This window comes from Aspergillus alliaceus (assembly GCF_009176365.1).
Source record: "Aspergillus alliaceus strain CBS 536.65 unplaced genomic scaffold BDW43scaffold_135, whole genome shotgun sequence".
NCBI classification, from domain to species: Eukaryota; Fungi; Ascomycota; class Eurotiomycetes; order Eurotiales; family Aspergillaceae; genus Aspergillus; species Aspergillus alliaceus.
In genome coordinates this window covers 1-16,062 of record NW_022474818.1, presented here as the reverse complement: position 1 = coordinate 16,062, position 16,062 = coordinate 1, and the positions used below count along the sequence as shown (strand labels likewise).

Below are 16,062 nucleotides of genomic sequence, written 5' to 3'. Positions count from 1 at the left end.
TCTATTTACTAACTTAGAAGGATATTCTATAATAGATTAAAGATCTATTCTAGAAAAAGATTAGAATAAGTACTTATTTAAGCTATAAGTTTATAGATTCTATAATAAACTATTATAAAACATATTAAATAGATTAAAAAAATAAAATACTATTATAATAATAAATATAAGAATATATTAAACTTAAAAAAGAAAAAGAGAGTCTATTTTCTATAATTTATTATAGAAAATAAAAATTTTAATATCTAGATAAATAAACTAAATAATAAATTTAATATTATTAAATATAGATTATTTAAAATTAATAAAAAATAATAAATAATAAATAATAACTATTATTTAAAATTATTAAAATAAATATTGTTGGAAATCTAGGGTATTGATAGCCTAGATATCCTTAGGCATGTGATCAGGGGAATTGATCAAGAGATAAGATAGATAATAGATAGATAGATATCGGGTAAAACCCATAGAATGAATTGACTAGATAGGCATGACTATAGAATAATAGAATGAGATTGACTAAACTGCTTCAATCTGATCAATCTGAATCAATCTAAATTAATCTGGTCTGTAGAATGGATAGAAATATAGGCCTATTTATGTTGAATAGGTGTAGACCTTAGGCCTGCAACATATGATAAAAATAGCATCTCAAGAATGAGATAGAAATATATAGAATAATCAGGATTGCATGATATATCATCACATGATGTTGGATCATGTGACCTCCAGTTCAACAAATATAAATCTATCTAATCTTTTATATCTTATTATTAGAGCTAACTATAAATCCTATAAATAATTAAAATATAATAGTAAATATTAAATATAAGATTAAGAAAATTCTAGATAAATAATTAGAAAAAGAATAAATCTATTATCTAATTAAATAAAAAAATTATTTATCTAAAAAAAATACATAGAAATTAGTTAAGAATCTAAACTACTTTAATAAGATCTAGATATATTATTAATACTAGAATAAATAAACATTATAAAACTATTAAATATAATAGAAGAAATATTATTAATAATAAGTTTAGATATTATAGCTATAAGCTAGCTATTAGATAACTTTATAAAATCTAGTAAAAAAGATAAATATTTATTATTATTTATTAATTATTATAATTACTATTTTTATTCTTAAAGATATTATTTTTTTTAGTCTTTTAAGTTCTTTTATTTTCTTGATATTTGTTGCGCGCTTCAGCGCTATCTTTCCGTTCACTGTCGCTCCCGTTCCTTTCTGCCTACCTTGCTGTACCGCCCCTTTCACCGCTTTGTATGTAGAACTTAGCAGCATCCTGCTCCTGCAGCTTAAGAAAATCAATCATTCCACACCATAATTAGAAGCACTCAACAATTGGTAGCATGTCTTTGTTTCTTTCCTGAGGGTTGCCTTAAGGGTCATTTACTATATTCCTGATAAAAGCTTGATAAAAACAGCTGTTTTGAAGCTGTACTGCGCTGACCTGTGTGGGGCCTCCACACGCCAATGAGTTACAGTCAGATTGCCTACTATCCAATTATGTTATGAATTACGGGATTCACAAATCTCCGGATTTGTCTAAGTCCAGTACTTATCTATATATCTCTATCTTTACTAACTAACTATTATTCTCTCTATTCTTTTAGTTCTATATCTATTGTCATTATATCTAATTATTAAAAGTTATCATTAATCTTATTATTTTATTAGCTAATATCCCTGTTCTGCTTTTATCTTGATATCTAGGCTGAGCCAACGTATCGTTGAGCTAGGCCATCAGATATTAAAGTTTAGAGAGACTTATTAAGTATCTATTGATCTACTTAATAAATAGATCTCTTTATTTATAGAGTTCTATTAAGAAAACTGCTTATTATCTTATTCTACTACTTACTATATCTATTCCTCTAATTGGTCGCTTGATTACAATTTGTTAAATTAAGTGATTACTGAATTTATTAACCTTACTAAGATACTTGCTATAATAGATCTATCTAAATATTATAAGTGGTTGGCGACCCGTAACAATACAGCACAATCTATTAAGCAGTTGGCCAGAACTCAGTCTCAGTCATGAGCCCGGATATAATCAAGATTCCAGTCTATAGTAAGCACACTATTATCAGTGGATCTATTATCTACTGAAGATCTCTCTATAGCACAAAAGATCTTAAGGAGCTATAAAAGAATCAAGTTATTCAGTTCTATTGTAAAGAAGCTATTTAATAATAATCTATCTTATACTGATAATCCTACTACTGATACTATAGCTAAATCTAGATTAAGTTATTATACTTAGAATCCATTAAATATATTAATTAATTAAAATTTACAAGAGACTCTTAATCTATTAGTAAATATAGTAGAATAACTTAAGTAATAGTTAGATTAGCTTAAAGATTAATAAAGCCAAACTACTCCTTAACCAGAACCATAAGAATTACCAGGATCTCCAGGGTCTTCTGGCAATAACACTATAAATAATTTCTTAAAAATTAAGGAAATTAATTACTTCTAGCCTGATTTAAAGGATAATATTACTATTAAATAATTAAATAACTAAGTATACTATAAGAATATTAATGTCTTTACTGACTGTATATATAATATTATTCAGTATTAAGATAAGAAAGTAGTCTAGTCAAGTATTTAAGATTATCTATATAATACTGTCCTTAATTAGTTTATCTCTTAGCTTAATAAAATAGAAAAGAGATATCTTTATTAATCTTTAATAGCTAAAGGCTGGTTAGACTAATTTATTAAAAGATTTAAATCCAATCCTGTAATGGCCCTTAATAAGCTGAATACTATATTATTTAGATATAATAATATCTTAGATAATTATATATCTTAAACTTTTACTGAGAAAGTTATCTATTATATCTATAGTACAGAAATATATAACCTATTTAATTAAATAAGCATGATTTGGAATTGATTAGACCCCTAACTGCAGTAGTATATTCCCTAACTATAACCTAATACTACTATAACACTATTTCTTCAGTAACTGGAATATCAGGAGTATATGTGGCAGAACCTGGTACCATTCTATTAATCCTGTACTAATCAAAAGCAAAACAATCAGCATTATAATAAATTATATTAACCTGATTCTTAAAGGGCCTAAATTCCCAGTTACTATTCTAATAGACCCTATACTGACCAGTATAGACCTAACCAGTATAGATCCAACCAGTATTATTAACCGTTCCCTATTAATAACTGGTATTCTAACCAGTATTCTAATTAATATCAGTATAATTAACAACTGTATTACTAATACTAATCCAAGAATTAATATCAAGTCAATCTGTAAAGGCAAGTACTAAATAATAATAGTAACCAGAATAACTAAGTATAAATCCTAAGACCTGGTTAATTACTACTAACTGATAAACCTGCCAACTACAGTAATCTATATCCAGCTGCTTGGAATACTTAAGGATATTAATAATAGAACTAGCTATAAATACAGTTTAATTATTTATAAATACTTTATTAATCTTAATAATCACTATAGAATCCAGCTTATACTGCTAATATCTCTGAATCTGGTTCTTAATTAGATAGCGAGCCCAATATTAAGCCTGAAGCTAATATTTAACAGTTCCTGTAAGAGCCTGATAATCTAGATTCTCAATTATTTAATAAATGCTATAAATCTAATAATTTATCATACTATAACTAAGGATTTGACTATAGTAATATAGATAATCAGGATAATGACTATAAAGCCTATTTAGCCTATACTAATCTAATTACTGACAAGTTTATTATCTCTACCTGCTGCCAGTATGGCAAGGAGTTTATATCCAATAATAGTCTTTATAAGCACCTGTCTATATATCTAAAGAATAGTAGTAACCTGTCTTCAGTTATCTCTATTATTATCACTTTATATATCTAAATTATTAAGTCAGATCATGATCTGAATAATAACTTACTAACTAAATAAGATCTTAAGTTATAGCATTATACTATAGCTTATATTAGACTTAATACCACTAAGAAGTATCTAGAAGTCTATCTTAATTCCAGCTGCTTATTAATTATAATCAATACTAAGCTTATAGAGAATATACCTGGTATTAATATAATTAATAGTAATCTAATTACTATTACCGATATTGATTCTTGTTATCTAATATCTAAATATATATCATTTAATATATATATTCCTGACTATATAGATACTGACAATATCTTTACTAAGATCCAGATATATACTTACCTGGTTAATAATCTCTGTATCAATATACTGATCAGTATTAATATTCTTGGCTAAGAAAGATTTATCCTTAACTTTAATAATTATATTAATATTATATATATATATAAAAATCTATACTTTCTAATCACAGTTTAATCAAAACTTAATTATATATAGTCTACTTCTATATATACTAGTTATCAGATAGTTATATCTAGATATACTAAAGCTTATTTATCTATATATATTAAAGCTAAATTACTAACTAACTATAACTTTATCTTTAAGTCTATTAATTATCCAGAACTTATTATCTATACTTATCTAGTAGATATAGACTTCTTATTTATTAAGACTGCTAATAAGTCTAGTTAATCTATTACTATAAGTTATTATACTTATATTAGGTATCTGGCTAATACTGATTTTATAATAGCTTACTAAGTTAAAGAGCAAGCTACTAAACTGGCTTAACCTATATTTAATAACCTTAAACTATCTCTAGTAGCATTAATAAATATATCTGGATTAATAAACAGTTCTTATCTTTACTAATCCTGATTTCAGTCTTGTAATTGTGCTAAGTATTATTACAGGCACCCGGTCCAGCATTAACTATTATATTTCTATTATTATTATATTAAATAAGAGTTTGCCAGGGCAATAAAAGCTACTATCAAGCATATTAGAATCTAATCTTAATCTAGTAGCCAATCCAGTTTCTTTACCAGTATAGTTCTACCAGATAAAGACTTAGTAACTCTACTAAATAAAGACTCTTCTGATACCCTGAATCTATTAGATTAAATATCTAATAATAATATAGTATTATCTAATAGTATTACTATCTATAGTACTAATTCTACTACAGTTACTAAATTTATAAAGCTTCTTAATTAATTTAATATATAGAATACTAAGAATTATATAGATACTATTAATATATCTTCTGATTAATGGCTTAAAGTCTCTTTAAAAGAAGAATAGAAAACTTAACTTCCTAAACTTAAGCTATACTATATAGGCCTGAAAGACTATTAATTTATTAATTAAATTCTTAATCTACTTTAATAATAAAATAAGCTAGTTCAAGCTATTAATTATATATTATCTATCTATCCAGTATTTATAGTATAGAGAATGATCTGTGGTATCAAGAAAGACTAAGTTATTATTAATCTGAGAGATACTAATAAAGAGATTATACTGGATTTATATTCTATATCTATATAGAAAAATATAGTGAACATGATACAAGACTATTAATTTATATTAATTATAGATACCTGTAAGTTCTTTTATTAATAGTCTGTTAAGCCAGAGTATCATAATCGGCTTGCTATTATCAGTTATTATAGACAGGAAGTATTTAATATTGCTATTATAGATTTTATTAACTCAGTTTTTTATATATAATATTAGATAGATATATACTTTAAGAAGTTTAAGCAGTTTTATTAAGTATATATAGATAATATAATTATTATCTTATATACTCTTAATAAGTATCTATATTATCTTAAGCTAGTATTCCAGAAACTTAAGTTATTAAATATCTATCTTAAAGTATCTAAAGCATTCTTTAGTTTTCTATCAGTTTAATTACTTAAATAATAAATTAATATATTAGATCTATCAATACTAGAAAAGAAGATTAAAACTATATATAATCTTATCTTCTTATAGATCCTGAAAAACTTAGAATCTTATCTAGAACTTACTAAATACTTCTATTACTATATTAAGTATTATATATAGAAAATTAAAATACTTTAAGAGCACAAGATCTTACTACTTAAGAATAGTTCCTGAACTAGTATTAAGTATTATTAATAGTCTGAAGAAACTATAATTAAACTAACTCTAAGAAAACTTAAAGTATTTAATAAGCTTTAGTCTAAGTTTACTAGTTCTAAATTTCTTGTCCATTTCAGTCCTAATAATTAACTATATATTGATCTTGATATATTAAAGTATAGATACAGTACTATAGTATTCTATCTAGTTAATTATTAATATACTGATCTAATTAAACTATCTTTTTAGACTATAGTTAGACCTGTACTATTTCTTAGCTAACTACTTATCTCAGTAAAGAAAAACTACTGGCTAACAGAACTTAAAGTATCTTATTTTATATAGATACTGTATAAAATATATTATTTACTATATATATCTAAACTTTCTGCTATTATATATACTGACTATTTAGTAACTGTTACTATTGCTTAATAGAGCTTATTAAATATAGTTATACTAGAATATCTTAATCTTTAGCTAATCTAAGCTTTACAGTATATTTAATAATATTAACTAAAAGTATTCTATAAGCTGGGCTTGTCTAATACTATTATAGATATACTGTCCTGTCTTCCTGTTAGCTTAATAAGAATAAAAATAAAGATATCTAAGGTCTATAAATTAGATCTTGATAAGCTTATAATTACTAGCTATACTTTTGCTAGTTCTACTATTAAGTTATCAGATAAGTTCAAATAACAAGTCTATAATAGCTATAAGAAAGATATATATATATAGTAAATTCTTAATATTTTATAATCTAATTCCCTGATATCTATCTTTACTAATCCCGGAACTGACTAAACTATTCCTTAACCTGTTTATCTACTGACTAACCAGTACTTGATTCTGTATTTTAAGAATAATAGATTGCTATATATAATTAAATACCAAGTCTATAATAATAATATTATTAAGAAACTATAGCTATATATCTCTTATTCTATGGTCCAGTCTCTATTCTAGATAATCCATAATAATCAGAACTACTAAGATCTTACTAAGTATATAGATACACTACAAGGTCTTACTATATTCTGAATCTACAGGAATCTTACTAAGTATATTAAGCACTGTCCTACCTGCCTGTATAATAATATATACTATTATCTATTTTATAGTAGCCTATATCCAATCATTATACTACCAGTTCTATTCTATATAATTATATTAGATTTTATTATTACCTTATCTGTTAATTAAGGATATAATTAATTGCTAGTTATTATTAATAAATTTACTAAATATATTAGACTAATCCCTAGTTATACTGATTAATCTTTATCTAAATAGAAAGAACAGCTTATTAAGTACTTCTAAGCTTATAATTAGGATATACTGTTATAGTTTATCTCTAATAGAGATTTATGTTTTATATCTGGCTTTTAGAAAGGTCTCTTCAAGAAACTAAACACTAAATAGCACTACTTAACTGCCTACTATTTTTAAACTGATAGACAGATAAAATATATTAACCAGACTATTAAAATTATAATTTAATATCTTGTTATCTTATTTTAAAAAGTTAAATAGTTAAACCATATATCTTCTATTATATTAATAATTAATAGTTTACCTAATATCTTTACTAAACAGACTCCTTATAAATTACTTTTTGGCATTAATATCAGACAGCCATGGAATCTAGTCTATTGCCTTATTAGCAAGCAGGACTTCTCTATATGGCTTGACACTAAAGAGATAATGAAATTTACTATAATTTAAATAAAGCATATCTATGATAGATATTACTAATCTATTAAATTTAATATTAATAACTGTATTTATCTCTGACTACACCGCGGTTATACTATCCCGACTACCTGTTGAGATTGTCCTGTCAAGTTCCAAGGTCAATATGCAGGGCCTTTCAAAGTTATTAAATGAATAGATCACCTGGCATACTGATTGGAACTACCAAGTACTTGATATATATATAATATTATATCAGTAGCTCAACTTAAACCCATACTAACTGCTGATCTCTTTGGGCGTGAACCTCATTGACCTCCTGTAACTGTTAATAATTAATTCTCTACTGATACTGACTGTTGGGAAGTTAAGAAGCTTATTAATCAACACACTGTCCGATTAGGCCGGAATAGAACTAAATATACTAAATATTTGGTTCGCTGGCTTGGTTATAGACCTGAGAACAATACCTGGATGCACCGTGAAGTATTAATAGAAGATTATAAGGAACTTATTAATGATTATGACCGCGATAATCACTGATAGCTCTACTTTTCTCTTATTCTAAATTGCTGATAGCTCTGCTTTTCTCTTATACTACTATATCAACAAGGATATTGACTTTTATTATACCCCTAACTGTTGCGCGCTTCAGCGCTATCTTTCTGTTTGCTGTTGCTCCCGTTCCTTTCTGCCTACCTTGCTGTACCGCCCCTTTCACTGCTTTGTATGTAGAACTTAGCAGCATCCTGCTCCTGCAGCTTAAGAAAATCAATCATTCCACACCATAATCAGAAGCACTCAACAATATTATAGATAATAAAGTTACTAGTATAATGATAGAAAAAATTATTTTGTTACTATAAATAATTAAGATAAATATTAGAAATTAATATTATTTCTATTAATTTCTATTAAATATATTTCTCTTACTCTTTTATCTTTTTCTAAGTCTATACTAACTGATACTATTTAATATCTATAAATTTTAGCTATTAATTAATATACTTGCAGTTATTTAACTTTATATATTTACTATATTAAATCTTCTAATTTAATATATAGCTTATTTAAATATATATAGTAAATATAAGGAAGAACTATCTTAAAATCTTTATTAAGAATATACTAAGAGAGTTTTTACTTTTAAGAGAATCTAATAATAAAAATTATAATTAAATTAGTATATATAATTTATAAAAGAAATAATAGAGTATATAATTCTACTTACTATATATTAAAAAGATAAGGCTATTTATCTACTTTTAAAAATAAAAATCTTAAAAGAGAGAGATTATTATAGAATAAGAACTATTAGCTAATAAATTAATAAAAAACTAATAGTTATATAATACTAGTAGAGAAATAATAATCTAAATTAGAGATATTATTAAAAGAAATATATATACTAGATATATTTAATATACTTTAATAATATACTGAATATACAGGAGTTATATATATCTATATAGAAGAAGATATACTGGAATATATTTAGAATATATATATGTCGGAGCCTAAGGCAGTAACCACGTGACCTGACCACAACACCAAGGAATCTCTGTATGATAGAATTAGACCTTAAGACAATCAATCCCATTACACGTGAGCTACACCAGCTCCATCAATATATAAAAATAATTATTTCCTATACTTAGTTCTATCTACTGTATCTTATTGACAGAGCATAAACTAGCCTACCTTTTAATCTTATACTCTGATTATTGCATACTCCTACTCAAGCCTATCCAGAATAACCATAAGACTCCAATCTTGTGAAGGATCGGAAGGCCTTATCTGACATACTCCTGATATACTTCTGGGGGTAGACACAGGGTAGGTAGTCACATGACAAGGCTAGTATTGCTCCCTTTATCTCTGTCCCCTATGTTCCTCTGATTATTGTAGTCTTATCACTTTCTGCCTTGTGTCTGCCCTCCTGATAAGGCACGCTAGACAAGGGTCTGTAACAATATAGAAGTATTGAATTACTGCTAAGAGAATTATAGAGAATCTATATAGAGAGAAGGGAGGTAATTATAGCGGGCTGAAGCCTATTAGTATACTCAGGCTATTAGCCCTCGTTTCCGTATTCGTCACATGGTGTATTTCTGTCCCTCCTTCCTGTCATACCTCATTGTCTCACTATTGATTCTTCTCCTCTTTTCTTTCTTCCTCAGTGTTTTCTTCTTGTTTGACAGCTATGATAGTTTATCGAACGTTGCGGGTCCTATCCCTTACAGCTACCAATTGTTAGATGCTTCTGATTATGGTGTAGGAAGATTAATTTCTTTAAGCCCCAGGAACAGGACGTTTGCTAAGTTCTATATACAAAGCGGTGAAGGGGGCAGTACAGCGAGGTAGGCAGAAAGGAATGGGAGTGACAGCGAACGGAAACATAGTGGTGCCATGGAAACACAACAATTATACATTATAACTCTAAGAGATTAGTACTGCCGTTATACCTTTACCTCCCGCCTACCGCTTCTGTAGACTAGCTAGCAACTCCTGGACGACATATCGCCTCGCCCTAACACAATCCTCATTCTCCAAGATCGGTTGACTGCCGTATCTTTACTTCTAGTACACTTAATATTTCCTGCTGGTTTGGGTAGTTACCACCATACCGCGGCTTGAGCCCTAGATAGTCCGCACATAGCAAGAATCAACAAACATACTCAAAAATTAGATCATCCCACTGAATGCATAACAATATAATAGTAATTTGACTGAGTTTCTATTTCATCTGTGATAAAGGATTGTATTTATATAAACCTAGTCTTTGCTACTTAAATTAGGTAGTTCTCTAAAACTTTACGATTCAATTATTTTAAAGATATATTCCTGATTCAACTAAGATTAATATTTCCTTTATAAGTAAAAAACAGAGAATTTATAAAAAACTTCCCTTACTGAATCGAGAACCAAAGTCAGAGGCCCTATTTATCATCTCTCGTCGTTGGGAGCTGCTTATTTGAGAGGAGGCTACGTCCTTTTCCCTGTCAAACGGGCGACTGCTTGGGTCGTCTTCATCGCTCTTTTTGCGCTCCTTGAGATGTTGCGATACACCCTCTGTAATATCACCCTCACGTCTTGCATCCTACAGTTGGTAAGTACTTTCTGGACCTAGCAATATGCCGATGCAGTGCTTGCTATAACTCACCTTATATCTTTTGATACTGTCTCGCATGGTCTGCGATAGCTTGGAAGACCGAGCTACTTGATCATTACTTGGGCCAACTGTGCCGACACCCATGACTTCATCTTGCAAACGTTTCATTTTCTCGTCCGGTGTTTCTGTCCAAGATGAATCTATCTTCCCTGATGCGGGGTTTGATGCTGATCTTCCGGTTTGGAACTTTCGACTCCTTAACTTGGTCGGATCGACCCTTGAAGTCCATCCGCTTGATTCCGGAGGCTGTAGCATCCACTCATCGCGATGACTCCGCTCCTTGACAGTGTGGCCTTGCTCGGTCGACATGCCTTCCAAGCTGTAGCCACGTATCTTCATATCGGCTCCCTCGGGCACCACAGGACCTGAAGGGGGTAGGCTCGGGCCGATTTCATCATCGTCGCTGCTTTCGTCTTCGCCCTCAGAGTTTGGGGTGTGTTCGTCTATTGTATTTGATAAAGGTAATGTTGGCCCGACCACCTTTCGTCGTTTGGCTGATGTATCAGAGTCGTCAACAGCATTTTTAGGGTATAGCGTTGACTGCTCGAGCATTCGTTTTTCCTTGTGTTCCATACCCAGGGCGATGTGTCTGGTCGTCTGGGAGTGAAAGTACTAACCCCACCAACCTTATTTTGTCTCAGTATTATATACCATATCTTATCACCTAACGCCCAGCCCCCGCCTAACGCCCGATTTCACCCGCTATATCTATAACAATATCACAATGAAGTTTATTAACTTTTGTTGTAACAAGAATAAGATTCTTTTGTGATGGCTCTGGCCAACATAGATAAACTGATCTAATTGGGTGGTTCTAATACAAGAGAATCGCTTGAAGGAGAGAATTATACCACAAGTGAAGCTTTGGGATATCACCTCTCTTGAATACAAACAGAAAAAACAGGTAACACATCAGATGTCACTTCCACTCCAGTGGCCTTTATAGAGACCGTGCCTTCACATCTTTTGGCTATCTATTCTTCTCATTCTACGTATACTTTACAGTTGTTACAGACCCTTGTCTAGCGCGCCTTATCAGAAGGCGGACACGCAAGGCAGAAAACGATAGGACTACTATGACGGAGACGAGGAATGACTACAGTGGGCTGCCAAAACCAGTTTCAACACTGAAGATACTCTTCTTCCTACTGGGCGCCACAGCCAAGCCGCTAGGTCCGAACCTGGGTGTCCATAAAATGACCCTCATACATTTACACTCAATTAGTTATGCTTGCACGTGCCCAATGTTGCAAACCGAAGATGTTAAGTGGATCCTTTGCATCCTCAGAGTGTGAAATAATTGGTCCTCTACCAGCAACAGCTTTTCATGCAGATCTGAGCCTTAACTCCGAGACCAAAGGTCTTAACTCCATTTACTATGTACTCATTCTTCCCTTCCCCCAAATATATTATCAGATAGAGCAATCCCTCCGGTTCACGTTTCCTTTATTTAGAGATATTCTTGAACTTTTATATCAAACCTTGCAGGATGCTCTCTACATGTCTACTAGAATATGCCACCTGCGCAAGGTTTCTGCGTTTCGAGGGGTTATGTCCGTGACAAACCACAACAAAATACCCAGATGTATCATTATAAGCCCGTGTTGTTGTTTTCCACCGCTCCTTGTGGGTCGAGAAAACCTTGAATTATTAGATTAAGTGGTCGGAGCTGAGGCTTCATCAAAAATCATCAGCTGGTTCGGAGGGAAACATCTCTTATCTCCGGGACATAATTAAGTGTTACCACTAAGGCTTCCCAAGCAGGTATATTAAGAGCTCATTAGCAGTAGTCTCAACTTATTGTTTTGTTCCCTTGTTGCAAAAAAGAAAATTCTTTCATAAAGTCTCAATAGTTTAATCATGAAGTTTTTCGATGCACCTGCGCCAAACCCCATGGCAGTCCGTTTGTTCGTACTAGAACGTGGCGGCCTCAGTTTCAACGTTGAAACAATTGACATCATGAGCCTCCAAAATCGACGCCTTACATACCGTGCGATTAACCCCCGTGGCGAGGTTCCAGCCCTTCAACTTGACAATGGCACTATCCTCACTGAAATCACCGCCATTTACGAATACTTCGACGAAATTGCTGTTGGTGGTACGTCTCTTTTCGGCACCACCCCGGAGCAGCGTGCTGAGACTCGCATGTGGCTCCGAAGAATGGACCTGGAGATTTGTCAACCTGTTATCGCTTGGTTTAGGAATGATCCCACGACTTTGGATTTCTATAAGGGAAATCGACTTCCGACCCCGGAGGCGAGGGTGAATCAGAAAGTGATGATCAATCAAGCCCTGAACATGCTGGATGATCAATTGGAGGGAAAGGTCTGGTTATGTGACAACAGATTTTCTGCAGCAGATATTCACCTTTACGGATTGATGAAGATGATGACTATGCAAGTATGTGATTGGATGCTGTTGCCTGGACGAGAGAATTTCCTCGCATATTGGAAGAGATTGGAAGAGCGGGATGCTTCCCAGAAGGCCTTGCAAGGTTTCCCAGCTCACGTCGCTGTTTGAAAGTTTTCACCTCTTGTGTGTTGTGTTGCTGTCATCGGTTTTATTCTGAAGAACATCTTTCAATACCTAGAAACGAATTAGACTATTTTAATGTATTAGATAAAATCCCCTTTGAAGCAGCATTACAACTCGCAGCCCAGTTATATATAGCTTCAAATAATCTTTCGCAGCGGATCCTACGAAGCCGGATTTGGGGGCCCATCATGCTTCTGTAGTCATGCAGCAGCTCTCTCTATCTGTGTTCGGAGGTAGGGGATAAATATTTATGGGACCGAAAATCTCTATTTTTCTCCGGAGGCAGTCTTCTTATCCTTTATGGGAACACCTGACTGAAACAAGAATGAAAATGGAGGTTTCGATTGCTGTGTATGTGTACTTCCAGGCATTGTGCGATACATTCCTGGGTTTCAACTAAGACAGAATTACTAGCCCTAACTAGTACTAGTAAGTAATTTCTATAGTAAAAACACTTCTTTAGGATATGTCAGAGCCTATGGGAGCCTAAGGCAGCAACCACGTGACCTGACCACAACACCAAGGAATCTCTGTATGATAGATTTAGACCTTAAGACAATCAATCCCATTACACGTGAGCGACACCAGCTCCATCAGGATATTAGGATTCAATCTTAATTTTTATCTTTGTATTAAATGTGATAATTATTAAACAGTTAGTTTGCTTAAATCTGATATATCTATATATAGATCTAAGCTTAAATACATGGATATTTATAATTATTAGTTAGATAAGAAATCAGTGCCAATAATATTGATATTATATAGATTCTAACTAATTAAATAATTATAGATAGCCTAATAAAATACTTACCTAATGTTGCGTTTAGACTTGTTAGGCCCGCGGGTTGGGCCGAGTTTTTGAGGTTGTTCAACCCAGCCCGTTGGGTTTGGGCCGGGTTAAGATGATATACAAACCACCCACAGGTCAAGATATATATATATGAACCACCTGCAGGGGCCCATAACTGTAGATCCTTTTCTACTATAGTAATAATTTATATTCTTTATATAATATAGTCTTATAATACAGTAATTTATTTATATTATTATAGGTAAATAATATATTTACAGTATTTTTTGTCTTGGTAACCTGTAGGCTAACCCATTGACCCGTGGGCCATCCAGGGAAGAAACCCGGCCCATGCCGGGTTATTGCATTGGTCAACCCAGCCCATTTCTTGGCGGGTTAAACCAGGTTAGACCAGTTTTTATAGGCTAGGCCTAATAAGTCTAGTCTATATATCTAGATCAGAATATTCTATATAGTTATTAGACTAAATTACTATTTTATCTATAATAATTATATTCTCTTTTTTACACTAATTATCTCTAGTTAATATTTGTATATAGATTATATTTAGTAGAGAATATATCTTAAAAGTATAAGTAGTTTTATATAGAGCTATAAATATTATATAGAATAAAATCTAGCAGTAAATAGTGTGACGGCCGATCAATATAATGATATATTGGTGCTATCTTATCTAGAATTTCAAGCGTGAGGGGAAAGAGAAGGAAATGTTGTGGAGAAATATAAGATATGTGAGAGGAATTAGCATACTATGTATAAACAGCGCAAATACTGATAAATTCATTATATTACTTTCTCTTCTAGGCCTGACTGTCCTTAGTCAGGGATATATTATCTTCTGGATAGTCTTTAATAAATTAATTCTTCTCAGAAGCTTTAATCTATAGAGCTAAATGTTTTGGAAATCCTGGACAGTTAGGATTCTTATTATAGTAATTATAGAGTAAGAATACTATATTTTTAAAATTCTCTATAGGATATCATATCTAATTAGTATTATCAGAGCTAAGTTATTTAGTATAATAAATAAGATATTCTAGATATATATAGCTTACAAGTATCTTCTTTATTTTTTATTTAGTATAATTATTTATCTAAATTAATTTTTAGAGTATCCTGAATTTATCCTGGTAAGAAATTAGTTTTTACTCTATAGTATAGCTTCTCAGAGTAGAAAATAGGATATATATAAATATTCTCTAGAAGTAAGACCTTAAATAAATAATCTATTTTCTTAATTATTAATACTAGACTATACTATTCTTTAGTAAGTTTTTAGAATAACTATTTCCAGTACTAATTTTATATATCTATAAATATCTTATCTTTTATCTAAAAATTAACTAATTAATAATAGCAGTTTACTTAATATATCTATTATTTCTAAATGTATTATATATTAATATAAGTAAAATCCTAAACTTACTTTATTTTCTCTATAAAAGCTTGAGCTTATTTATAAGTTATAGTAATTAATTCAGAAGTCTATAGAGAAATCTAGTTAAATAAGATATAAGACTTATAGCTATATTCTATTATAAATAAAAGTAGACCAGTAATTTTATATAACAGTATAGTAATAGTAAAGTTAATCAGTAATAATAATTTTAATTAGTTATTCTAGAAATAACTAATAAATAGAATTAGCTATTATATAGTATATTAATTAATAATTTCTATTTATCTATTTATCTATAAATAATATATAATAGAGAGCTTTAGCTTTATCTATAGAATTCTATAGAATTTATTCTAGAAATTAGTAATAAACTATTTTTTTTAGTTTAATATAATTATATTTAGTAATTTAGTTTAAAAATAGATTTATTTAATAAAGA

General features: G+C 30.4%; 2 protein-coding genes across 2 annotated transcripts; one reads left to right on the top strand and one right to left on the bottom strand.

The window, feature by feature from the left end:
* Window positions 1-10,542: 10,542 nt before the first annotated feature.
* On the bottom strand, window positions 10,543-11,495 carry BDW43DRAFT_295667 (GPALPP motifs-containing protein 1). Its single transcript, XM_032044086.1, has 2 exons — window positions 10,867-11,495; window positions 10,543-10,803 (listed from the first exon to the last, which is right to left on the bottom strand). Exons 1-2 carry the CDS (start codon window positions 11,446-11,448, stop codon window positions 10,597-10,599), a joined length of 789 nt encoding a protein of 262 aa, XP_031893658.1. The 5' UTR covers window positions 11,449-11,495; the 3' UTR covers window positions 10,543-10,596.
* Window positions 11,496-12,580: 1,085 nt separating this feature from the next.
* BDW43DRAFT_44732 (glutathione S-transferase family protein) lies at window positions 12,581-13,741 on the top strand. The gene has a single exon (XM_032050073.1). The coding sequence runs from the start codon at window positions 12,736-12,738 to the stop codon at window positions 13,393-13,395; it is 660 nt and encodes a 219-aa protein (XP_031893657.1). The 5' UTR covers window positions 12,581-12,735; the 3' UTR covers window positions 13,396-13,741.
* Window positions 13,742-16,062: the final 2,321 nt, after the last annotated feature.

What these genes read in the sequence shown, in the direction of transcription:
- BDW43DRAFT_295667 (XM_032044086.1), bottom strand. Translation starts at nt 11,448, where the DNA reads ATGGAACACAAGGAAAAACGAATGCTCGAGCAGTCAACGCTATACCCT. An exon ending in ACAGTATCAAAAGATATAAG is followed by an intron (nt 10,804 to 10,866) that starts GTGAGTTATAGC and finishes TACCAACTGTAG; the next exon opens with GATGCAAGACGTGAGGGTGA.
- BDW43DRAFT_44732 (XM_032050073.1), top strand. Translation starts at nt 12,736, where the DNA reads ATGAAGTTTTTCGATGCACCTGCGCCAAACCCCATGGCAGTCCGTTTG.